The sequence below is a fragment of the Eptatretus burgeri genome, chromosome 3, assembly GCF_056783735.1.
Source record: "Eptatretus burgeri isolate ZD-2024b chromosome 3, Ebu_testis_v1, whole genome shotgun sequence".
NCBI lineage: Eukaryota > Metazoa > Chordata > Myxini > Myxiniformes > Myxinidae > Eptatretus > Eptatretus burgeri.
This window is the reverse complement of record NC_140963.1, coordinates 98,427,181-98,439,680: the sequence shown is the minus strand read 5'-3', so window position 1 is coordinate 98,439,680 and position 12,500 is coordinate 98,427,181. Positions and strand designations below refer to the sequence as shown.

Below are 12,500 nucleotides of genomic sequence, written 5' to 3'. Positions count from 1 at the left end.
CTTGCTTAAAGTAAATACTTATATCGGCTTATTTATAAAACTCGTTATTTCTTTAAATTATCAGACTTAACAACAGATTTTGACACTTATTTCGTCCGGACGATATCCGATCCTCAAAGCCGAAATAATATTTTGAAGATATACTTTAATTAGTTTGTGTGAGTACATCATGGAAAATCATATCATATAATGCATGAAATCACTCCAAGCTCCTAATTTAAAAACTATAGCACTCACAAAAGTGATGAAACAGCGATTTAGAGGTATTTAGATGAGACATTCAATGATGCAAGGGAGGAAAGTGATGAAAAAACATTTTGAGTGTTTTATCGTTGATAAACTTTTGCGGCCTGTTCCAACTGAAGGCATTGTTGAGCAGGCCAAACAAAATGGCGAAGTAAAACCCCAGTGAGGTGTAACCGAGAATGAACCTTGAGACCCCATCGAGAGCGAGGTGTTCGAGGATGCACCTGATAAAGGATATAATTAAATAAGGCCATTCATCATCTTCAAATGGGGTGTTTTAATTAACTCAAACACCCATTTTTCATTCATACACCACCTTCGAGTTCCTTTAGTATGCATGCAAATTTTGGGGCCGGTAGGTTTCATTGTTTTGGAATTATGGAGAAGACTGATGGATGGACGGACACACACTGACATTTATTTTTGTAGATAATGTTGCTTAAACATGATGTTTTCATCACACTCGTACCACATAAAATCATAATATTTAATGTGTTGAGAGCTGAAAGAATGAACTATTCTCAACATGGCATTTTCAACTTTTCCCCTTCTTTATTCATATCCCTAGTGCCCGAGAAGTTCAAGCAATCGGGTGCTGACATGATGGAAGCTACTGGTTTGAGTTTGATTGATTCTAAACGGAGAAAAGGTGGAGGCTATAACAAACAATCACTTTCTCGACGAGTCTTCAAGTCTATCAGATGTCAAGGAAAGAGCATTTTTCATTCCAGTCGTAAGCATCAGACCATTGTTGAGTCGGGGTTGGACCAACGTTTCTCAGCTTCACAACCAAACATTAGAATTGATAGCGATGCTGTTACTACCATCTCAGTCGAGTCATGCGGCATTGTAGAGCACCGTGTTGGCAGTGCTCCCAGCAGTCTTTTACACCAACCTCTTGGCAATGTCATGCCAGGATCAAGCCTACAGCCAAACGAGGACCTCACACCGGATTCTCCATCGTCACTGTGGCGACGATCACAGGCCAGACACAACACCGTGATTAGGAGGGTGGAAACCATACATTCCTCACCACTGCCCCGGCATGTCATGGCACCTGCATTCGAAAACTCCGATCTCTCTGTGAGTGCATCCACACAGCACAGAAGCACTCTATATAAGGACCATCTATTTATGATGTACATATTGGGAGGAGGTGCTAAAATGGGAAAATTATATTTTGGAGAAGGGAGGAAGATAGGATAGAGGAAGGAAGGTATGGGAGTGTGGGATAAATGCGAAATCGATGGAAAGAATATTGGAGGAGATATGAGTATGGGAATTGAAGGGAAGGGGCATAGATGGAGTCTGATGGGGTTGTATGGAGGGAATAATGGCAGAAATGACACCTGTTGTTGCATATATGTATAACACACACACACACACACACACACACACACACACACACACACACACACACACACACACACACACACACACACACACACACACACACACACACACACACACACACACACACACACACACACACACACACACATATATTGGTCCATAAAATGACTTATGTTGCTTGCTTGATGAAGGAACAGTTATTGTCTCTACCTTGTAAATTTATTGTGTTCCACATAATAAGAGTGTACAAATGCTTCTGAAGGCTGGGAATGTTTTGCCGACAATCCAGAAGGATTTCTTATTTCTATAATTGTAAAGCAAGAATAAAATGCATTCTGATTCAGTTGTGAGAAATGAAAAAATACAGTACCACTCAATGCAAAAACAGTGTTGGCTGCTGCACTGCCAACCACAGCATATCTGCTGACAGAGGCTTTCGAAGCTTTTTATTCAATGAGGTGTCATCTCCCACACAGAGAGATAATAACATAGGTTGTAGGTCTGCGAGAAAATACCTTACAAACCTCCTGTGTTCCACTTAATAATAGTGTACAAATGCTTCTGAAGGCTGGGAATGTTTTGCCAACAATCCAGAAGGATTTCGACTTTTTATAATTGCAAAGCCGAGTCTACATCTGAGTGATTGTTTTTGCAATATGGTTGCATGCGACTGATCAGTTAGATGTGGACATAACTACCAGTTCAGATGTGGATAAAGTAATTGCATTCGATCTTCTTCTTCTTCTTGTTCTTGCATATGGCAGCTTGGCTGCCGGGTAGCTATCATTTTGTTGGGGCACAACTATGCTGCTGATGCTGTGCCCCTATTACCAGTACACTGGGACTCATTTTGCCGACCTCAGAAGGATGACAGGCTGAGTCAACCCCACCTGGTGTTAATTCAGTGGAAAACAGGGCTCAAACTCAGAACCCTAAGATCCCAAGCCAGCCACTGTAACCGCTAAGCCAACACCAGGCTTTGCATGTGATTAAAGTGCATGAACTTTAAATCCATTTGGTTGCAAGTCGTCATCGTCGTCGTCGTAGTACGGGATAAGAGGATCCTCCGGTGAATCCTGGTCTGCACTTTGGTATTGTTTGGTTTGTGTTGGTTGGTACAGTATGTGAGTGGACATAGCTGGTTTGAATTGTAAAAGTGGTTCCATTCACACTTTAGTATTATTTTAGAATCCTAAAATTTGCACATCGCATCACATGACTAACCACGTGAAGCTAGTTTTGCTTGAGAATGAAAGCACTGGTTGAATTTGAGTCCAGAATGTTTTGTTCAAAGTAAATGTATATCAGTGTCTGTCCTTCTCCGGAAGCCAAATTATGTCCACCTGATTTTACCATTTGTTATCATGGAGTATGGTGGTACTCCATTTAGAGGGATGATACGGGGGAAAAAATGATCACCCGTTCAAATGTTATAATTGTAATGTATTTGCCCGTTGCTATACTTGTAGGCCCTTTACTTCTTTGTTTAAGTATTACAGTATTTGGCTGCTTCTATAATTAAATGGACATCATTTAACTATTATTAAACTTGGGGGTTATCCAGTAGGATGTGTCATCTGCATGTAATTTCCACCCATTCTTTTGCTTCCACTTACTCTTCTCCATCCCCATCATCACTCTGCACTTGCCACCTTGAAATACAGTCTCTTTCCACCCCATATTATGGCAAAAAAGTAAAACAAATAAAATCTATTTGCCCCCACATTTTACTTTTCTGATCGCTTTCTCGATCACACTATCTTGCTATCTTCCTCTATCTTTTTTTTTTTCTCCACCTGTATATTTTGTTCTTTCTCTCTCCATCTCCCACTTGTCACTCCCTGTCTATCCTGCTCATGAAATAAAAAATATTTCCCTTTCATAAAATATTTCCCTTTCATCAATTCGCCCTCATGTTCTCCACTTTTGCTCTCCCGTTCATGTGCATGTTGTGGTCGTGCTGCCATCAGCAACGTGAGCCAGGGCACATCCTTCACTGTCTATTCATTTGTCCTCTTCCTTTTGTGACCCTTTTCCATTCTCCCAGCATGCTCACTTCTTATTTCCCCTTCTCCCTTCCCATGCTGTTTTCTCTTGTCCTTTTCCTTCTCCCTGGAAGCCCATTAATAAAAATCAATCATGAAGGTAAATTTTTTTTTTCCTCAAACCATTTATATTACTCACCTTGCTTTTAACACCAGTGTGTGTGTGTGTGTGTGTGTGTGTGTGTGTGTGTGTGTGTGTGTGTGTGTGTGTCTGTGTGTGTGGTTGGTTGTTGGCTCCACATGTGGGTTTCAAAAGGTGGAACGGAGCCCACTCAGGTCTCAAATTATCCACATTCATGTTTGCGTGGATGTATATTTGTATATATGTAAGAAAAGAAAAATTTATATATATATATATATATATATATATATATATATATATATATATATATATATATATATATTTATGTATACTACATATGTGTGTGTGCTTATTGGTGGTCTTGATATACTGAAGTGGAAACTGCTTTGGGTGAAATGTATATGCACACATTGGTCACCCTTGCCTCCCAACCATCTTATGGCTGCCACTTTCGCTTCAGCTCTTATCCCTGCCTGTGCTTCCACCCTTCCCCCGCTCCACTTCACATTGCCTCACTTCCCCAGCTGGGGAGGGGGGAAGGGAGATCAGACAGGGAGATGGGTCTGAGTAACTGGTGGAAACACTGACCGGAGATGATAGGTCTGAGGCAGAGGTACAAGAGGGTGTGAATGCATGGAGGAGGGTGGAGAGATTGATGGCAGAAAGAAGGAGAACAGTCAGTTGATAAAGGGATGAGAAGAAGATGAATGAGATGAAAAAGAAGTACAGTGCAGGAAGAAAAATAACCACATTTTCATATATCGCTTACATAGCTCCATGACTAGCTATGACCAAATGGTCATGTCACTCTGGCAATGCAATCTCTTTGTATCTCCATCCATACATAGCAATAGAACTTTACCTACAGATGTTTTCTTTCCTTGCAATAAGCGTTCATCCATTATCATATATTATCATAATCCTAATATCACATTCCATGGTCTAAGCATGTACCTGTGCTACCTCATACATTACTTGTGAATATGCATACGCCTTATCAAGCATACATTACCCAGCACATACGTTTGGCTTACCAATGAATTGAGCTGTTAATCAAATATCTATAACTGCTATTGTAACTGATTCCTCACGTACTTTACCGTGCCCCCTAGTAACCACAGAAAATGTTTTAAAATGTATTTATTTGAATGCTTCATCAGCACTTTTACCATTATTATATGACTTGCAGAAAAGCCATAAAAAATGATGGGTTGTAATTATTTAATTAAAATCTTCAAGGACGCTGGAAGATATAATGGTTCGTAACAAGAAGCGTTATTTTAAAACACTACATGTACAAATGTGACCCTATTTTCTTTATCTTCCGGGACTTTGAATTTCGATGGTACAACCTCGTGAGCATGCCAAATTCTGAAGCCTCGGCCTAGTGTCAGGTGTGCTTACATTTTTCTTTATTTATTAGACATTCTACGGATGTAAATGAACACTCGTTTTACTCTGCATGTGTTGCACGTATCATGCACAACAAATTTCACCTCCCTGCACCTTGTATTGATTGTTATTTTTTTAACGCTTCTGTGCACCGCCCTTGAGGCCTGGCTGCAAGTCACCGTCTACATTTCCAATAGAAGAGACGTAATTACTCTTATGAAAAATGTTTTTCGATATTTTGTTGTTATTATTATTATTATTATTTTTATTTTTAATCCTGAGAAATAGACCGCAGTGATCATGCAGTCATGTTGAAAGTTTGTCCTTTATAATCCTTCTTAAATCATCCTTATGAAGGGAGACAGCCAAATACACAAATACACACTGTGTTTTATATCCGTAGGTTAGCAAAGGTACCCACGTTGCCCAGCAACACTGGGTTATACCTTCCCCCCGCCCTCCTCCCTCAACCCCCCGTCCTCCCACCCCTTCCTTTTCCTCATCAAACTTCTTCCACTGCCTCCTCCCACCTCACCCCTTCCCCTCTCTTCACACCACCCCTCTCTCTGGACTCCCACCTATCCCTTCCATTCCCTCCATGTGGTTTTAGTTTTTTTTAATGTACATAAACTCAGAGGTAATGTTGATTGTACGAAAGAGGACGTGCACATTTCATATAACTTTAAAGCGTACATACACATAAATTATTTAAAGCCTACATGTACATAATAAATATCTCTCAGGAATTTCCCTGGCTTCCCAACTAATTAATTATGCATGCAAACATTTCACTACAAAGCCGATTTTCGTCGCCTCTCATGTTTATAAGCCTTGAAAAGTCGGGCGAAAACCAAGTTTTTGTTTTTTTGAAAATTAAAGACTGCTATTTTCTTTCCTCTGAATTATGAGAATGTACCTTCATTGGGACAGTGTATATTGGACCGTTGCCACGATCGCTGCAAACAAAATGTTCATTACCTCATTTCCTCTGCATGATTGTAATCAAAATGTACCTTTGTTTTTTCAAGACGGTACCTTCAATGATAGAAGACGTAGTGTTCAGTCTTCAAATGGACACCAGAGGCCTGTGCGGCCTGTTCCAAGGAAAGACGTTTTTGATTAGGCCGAAACGATACCCAATCCCACACCCTCCGGACTCCCACACCACCCCTTCCCCTCCCTTTTCCCACCTCCTCCTAATCCACTCCCCTTCCCTCCCTCCTCCCACCTCCACCCTTCCCCTTCCTCCCACAAAGGAATCTTTGCAGTGTTTATATTAAGGTGTAGGTGGACATAATACACAAAAAAACGCTCTCCACCTACCTCTGGGTAGGTCGAGTTTATGCACTACTTGCTGAAAAACGTATAGTCTGTGTTTTGCAAGAAGATTATAGATGTTTGTGTTGTGTGTGCTGAAAAGGTTCGAGATGGTCTAAAGGGTACGCTCCAGTTGTAGTTAGCATTGAAGGGGCTGAAAGGCTCTCAACTCTCAAGCATGTAAAAAGGGTCTAAAAAGGTGCAAGTGGTCTAAAGCTGTGTCGGAGTGGCGACCCGTCCAGGATTGTGCCCAATAGCCAAGGAGACTGCTTAGGCAGCACCAACGCTCTGCACAGAGTATGGTTCCAAAGGATGGATGGATGGTCTAAAGCTCTAAATATTTAAGGGTCTCAACTGTCTAATCAGTCTGAATAATGAAAGGAGTCTTAAGGGTCTGATGGGTATTTGGGGTCTTAGGAATTGAAAGGGTCTTTGAGGTCTTCGGGGTCTTTAAGGTCTTTTGGTGCCTTAAGGGTTGAAAGGGTCTTTTGGGTCTTAATGGTTTTCAGAGGTCTTGGGGTCTTTGTGGCTTTGGGGTCTTAAGGGTCTCAAGCTTCTTAGGGGTCTTAAAGGTATTTGGGGTATTAAAGGATCTTAGGGGTCTTTGAGGGTCTTTGGGGTCTTATGTGTCTTTGGGGTTTTAGAGGGTCTTCAAGGTCTTAAAGCGTCTTAGGGGTCTAAAGGGTCTTGGGGTCTGAGAATGTCTTGGGGATCTTGAGGATATTAAGGGTTTTTGGGGTTTAAAAGGTCTTTGGGGTCTTAAAGGGTCTTCTGAGTCTTCAGGGTATTGGAGGTATTAAGGGGTCTTTGAGGTTGTAAAGGGTCTTATGGGTCTTTGGAGTCTTACAGTTCTTCAGGTTCTTCAGGATCTAAAGCAGTGGTTCTTAATTTTTTTACCACCACGCCCCCTCTAGTAGTTGGTCCTTGCCTCCACGCCCCCCCCCCCATCTTCAACCAAATGATTAAAAATTCCTCCTGAATGAAAAGGAAAAACTGAAAAAATGCTTGTTTTTCATCTTTTTATTGAACAAATAATTCTGTATAAGCAACACTCATATACACAGTATATTTAATGAGATGACATTTAATGAGATACTTGACATTGCTTCTTAGCTACCAGATGTTGAATGCGTGGTCCAATGCCAGAGAGATCACAACGCAAGTCTCCTTCAACGTTCAGCTTGCTTCTGTACTTGATGACGAGCGTGGAAAATGCAGCTTCACAAAGATACGTTGATCCAAACATTGTCAGAATCCAAAGAGCTTGATGTGAGATCAAAGGGTAAACCGGAAGGTACGTGACCCAGAACGTCTCCAGCTCCAGTTTTTTGAAGTCTTCTTCAGCCGAGGAGTTGAACTTTAACCCAAGAAACTCATCTTGCACTTCGTCTGAAATATCAGCTACTTCACATTGAAATGGGTTCTAATGAATTTCCAGGCTTCGCGATTCTCATCTATATCCGGAAAGTATCTGATGAATTCTGCTTTCAATTCAGTTAGATGAGTAATTATTTGTTTCTTTAACTCAGAATCAAGGAAACTGTGAATGAGAGCAGAATCGAAGTTAACAAAACTGGCTGTATTTACATCCTGAATTCGACATTTCCAGAGGTCGAGTTTGGCCATGAAGGCTCGAATGACGTCATGGTTCATGATTATGTTGACGTTTTCCCCTTGGAGTTTGAGTTTGATGGCATTCAGCACTTCAAAGATGTCCACTAGGTAAGCTCGAGATAGCAAAAATCCTTCAGACTGGAACTTGTCATGGAGATCTGCTTTCTGCTGCGAATCTAGAAATGTTGCCACTTCTTGTCGTAGTTCATAAAGCCGTCCAAGCATGTTTCCCTTCGAAAGCCATCGTACGTTTGTGTGGAAAAGCAAGGCTTGATGTTCAGAATCCATATCCACACACAGCTGTTTGAAGAGATGACTGTTTAAGGCTCCAGCTTTGATGAAGTTGACTACCTTGATAGCCAGGTTCATGACATCCCTCATTTCAGCAGGTAGAGTTCTGGATGCTAAGGCTTCACGATGAAGGATGCAGTGCATACCTACAGCAGATGGACTTTTTTCTTTCACTCTTGTTATGAAACCAGATTGCAAACCAAGCATGGCCGGAGCTCCATCAGTACACACCCCTTCCAGCAAGTCCCACGAAAGTTGGTTTTCCTGGAAGAAGTTTGAAAGCACTTGAAAAATATCTGTTGCTGTTGTATAACTTTCCATGGGATGGCAGAAGAACATTTCCTCTTCTACACTATTGCCTGACATTAAACGAGCATATATCAGGAGCTGAGAACACTGAGCAACATCAGTCGTTTCGTCCAACTGGATGGCAAATACAGGTGAAGCTCTTACTTGGTCGAGAACTTGATCTTTGATGTCTTGAGACATTTCATCGATCCTTCCATTGACGGTGTCGTTTGATAGAGAGATTTGGGGAAGCTTGTTTGCACTATCCTTCCCCAGAATGAGCTCTGCTGCACGCAGTACACTTGGTTTTATGAGAGTCTCTCTGATGTTATGGCTCTTTTTGCTCTTTGCAATCAACATGGCGATCTCATAGGAAGCCTCAACAACCTTTGAAGTCTGTTGCCGAAATGCTCCACTGCTGTCCATCTTGGCTTGCTTCAAGGACTGCCTTTTCGTTTCAAAGAATGCCTTGGGTTTGGCAGCTTGAGCAGGATGCATTGTCTTGAAGTGGCGTTCCAAGCGCGTGGGCCGCATGCCATCATTGCTCAGTCTTGTAGCATATTCGGCACTGTGGTACCTCTGTCACCCTTTTGGAGGGACACAAACACAAATCGAATATATTCGTCAAGATACTTCCTCTTTTTTTGCACTCATTGCAAATTATTTAGTTTGAAATGGGTACTGCAAATCTGTGAATTTTTTTTTTTAATATTAAAATAAAGTATAAATTTTAATATTAAATTTAAATAAATGTTAAATTTTAAAATTAATTTTAATACAGAAAATGGGAGGCGTAGTAGCGAATAGAAAAGGAAAATTATTCAAGACGATACTTTTGTTTTTTTTTTATGTTCATCGTGATATTATACAAACACTTGTTAAGAGAATTCCAAAAAGAATGGGAGAAATTCCGACTTTTTTCTCCGGGCTCACGCCCCCTCTGGAAATTACTCATGCCCCCCAGGTTAAGAACCAATGGTCTAAAGGGTTTTAAGGGTCTTGATTGTCTTTAAAGACTGAGTTGGCGGATGAAAATTCCCTCAGGACAATGCCCGGATCGGACTGTGTGCCAAATTTGGTGGTTGGCGGCCCAATGGTCTTTGCAAAAATACACGCAGAGACAGAGACAGAAAATGAATTTTATTTATTAGATTTGAAGATGTTAAAAAAAGAAAGCCATCACATGAAATAGGAGAATAGCAATGAAATATTTTGAATTTAAAGTGCATCTGTGAGATTATGAAACGGTGTCTGTTATTGATAAGGGGATCACACGATGTGGTTTGCTATGTGAAAGGGGTCGCCCAGAGGAAGGAATATCCTGGCAATGTTCTGCATTGCTTAATGCTCTGTTTTGTTTCACAATTGCCACTGTACCAAGGCCTCTCCACTCATGGCTTGCAAACTTCCTCTCCTGTCGCAACCAACGTGTGTCCCTAAATGGAGTTCTCTCATCCCCCCTTCCTGTCCAGGCTGGAGTTCCTCAAGATAGTGTTCTGGGCCCTGTTCTTTTTCTAGTTTTCATCAATGATCTCTCCGACTCTCTGGAAAATCCTCTTTATCTCTTTGCTGATGACTCCACCCTTTGCCGTAGCATCTGTCATCCCTCAGACCGGCAAGCAGCAGCTTCTTCGCTCACTGTAGATCTGGATAAAATCACAAACGTGTCTTTCAATCCTGAGAAATCTCACACTCTCACTCTGACTCTCTGAAAGGACCATTCAGAAAAACCCCCATCTACTTTCTCAACAATCCACTGGAAGAAGACCTTTCATTCAAGTTTCTGGATTTCACTATCTGCCATGACCTTTCCTGGGAATGCCACATTTTCAACCTGGCCTCCAAAGCCAGTTCCTGACTGGGAATCCAGTCATTGCCCCAACTGAGGGCAATCTCAGTTCTTTCCACAAAGCTCGGAACAAGTGTGTAGCTACCCTCAGGAGAGCCAGAAAACAACATCTTTCTCATCTCAAGTCTGAACTCTCAAACCTCTCTCCCTCCTCAAAATCCTGGTGGCGTTTAATCAAATCTGTTTCTGGTGTATGTTCCCCCTCCATCCCCTCCCTTACCTCAAATGGCCGCACTGCTGATTCCACACGTGATAAAGCTGAATGTCTAAACTCGGTGTTTGCAGCTAAATCTTGTGTCCCAAACCCATCACTATCTCTACCCACTTTACCCAGTCGCACCCAACTGTCCCTGGACTCTGTATCCTTTTCTCCTGACAAGGTGGAGAGCTTGCTTTCAAACCTCGAGTCAGATTCTGCAACCGGTCCAGACGGCATCAGCCCACGTGTCCTCAAAGCCTGCTCTTCTGCTCTTGCTCACCCTCTCTCTGTTCTATTCACCCTCTCATTTTCCCAAGGTCATCTGCCATCTGCTTGGAAATCTGCTAACATCACTGCCCTGCATAAAAGGTGCAAAAACAGATCCCTGTAACTATAGACCAATCAGCCTTCTCCCAATCATCAGCAAGGTTATGGAATCCATCATCGCTTCAGACATGAAATCCTTCCTCTTCTCCAATGGCTTGATTTCCAATCATCAATTTGGTTTCAGACCAGGTCACTCTACCCTAGATATGCTGCTACTGCTCTCCCATCAATGGATGGAGGTCCTCAATGCCAGACAGGAAATCCGAGCCGTATCCCTGGACATATCACGTGCTTTTGACACAGTCTGGCACCCTGCCCTACTCACCAAACTCTCTGCCCATGGTATTCAAGGCCATCTCCACTCATGGCTCGCAGACTTCCTCTCCTGTCGCAGTCAACGTGTGGCCCTAAATGGAGTTCTTTCATCCCCTCTTCCTGTGCAGGCTGGAGTTCCTCAAGGTAGCGTTCTGGGCCCTGTTCTTTTTCTGGTTTTCATCAATGATCTCTCGGACTCTCTGGAAAATCCTCTATTTCTCTTTGCCGATGACTCAACCCTCTGCCGTACCATCTGTCATCCCTCAGACCGGCAAGCAGCAGCTTCTTCGCTCACTGCAGATCTGGATAAAATCACAAACTGGTCCAACACGTGGAACATGTCTTTCAATCCAGACAAATCTCACACTCTCACTATGTCTCTTCGAAAGGACCGTTTACAAAACCCCCCATCCACTTTCTCAACAATCCTCTGGAAGAAGTCTTTTCTTTCAAGCTTCTGGGTCTCACTATCTGCCATGACCTTTCCTGGGAAAGTCACATTTCCAACCTTGCCTCAAAAGCCAGTCGCCGACTGGGAATCCTCCGTCGTGCAAAGTCCTTCCTCGGCCCTCTTGAGCTCCTGACCACTTACAAAGCTTTTGTCCGTAGCCTGATGGAGTACTGCTCTCCCCTCTGGGCTGGTGCTCCTGCCTCCCACCTTTCTCGACTTCACGCTGTCGAAACCAGGGCTTTTAAGATCATTGGCATCTCCCGCAATGAAGCTGAGTCTTTGGGCCTCTCACTCAATCACCGCAGGTTGGTCGGTGGTCTTTCTGTCTTCTACCGACTCCTCTCCAGCCTTGCCCCCCCTGCTCTCTCTGCGATTTGTCCCAACCACATTTCCACAGGGCGCTCAAGGTCCACCAACAACCCCCTTCTGGTAAAACTACCAAAATCACGAATCACTGCTCATCTTCACTCTTTCATTCCTCTTTTTTCCTGCCTTTGGAATAAACTTCCTCACTCTATTCTTTCCCATTCTTCCCTTCAGGCTTTCAAAACAGCTGTTCACCACCACCTCTTATCTTCCCCCATCCAAATCCTCGATCTTTCCTACCCCCGATAATCCACCCAAGCCCACTTCCTTCAATTCTCCTGCTTTCCTTCCTGAAAGTCCCTTTAATGTCCATCTTCCCCTCGCCATGTTCCCCGTCCCATCCCCATCCCTCTCCCTTCCACAGT

At 42.6% G+C, this 12,500-nt stretch overlaps 1 protein-coding gene across 6 annotated transcripts in view; it reads left to right on the top strand.

The window, feature by feature from the left end:
• MCTP1 (multiple C2 and transmembrane domain containing 1) overlaps positions 1-12,500 on the top strand; it is a 265,879-nt gene that overhangs the window by 11,139 nt on the left and 242,240 nt on the right. For 5 of the 6 annotated variants that reach the window (XM_085874635.1, XM_085874636.1, XM_085874633.1 and 2 more), the window contains exon 2: positions 815-1,329. The exons of the other annotated variant lie outside the window; for it this stretch is intronic. In XM_085874635.1, the coding sequence (XP_085730761.1) occupies positions 815-1,329 (515 nt within the window). The remainder of the gene's footprint in view (positions 1-814; positions 1,330-12,500) is intronic. 6 annotated transcript variants of the gene reach the window in all.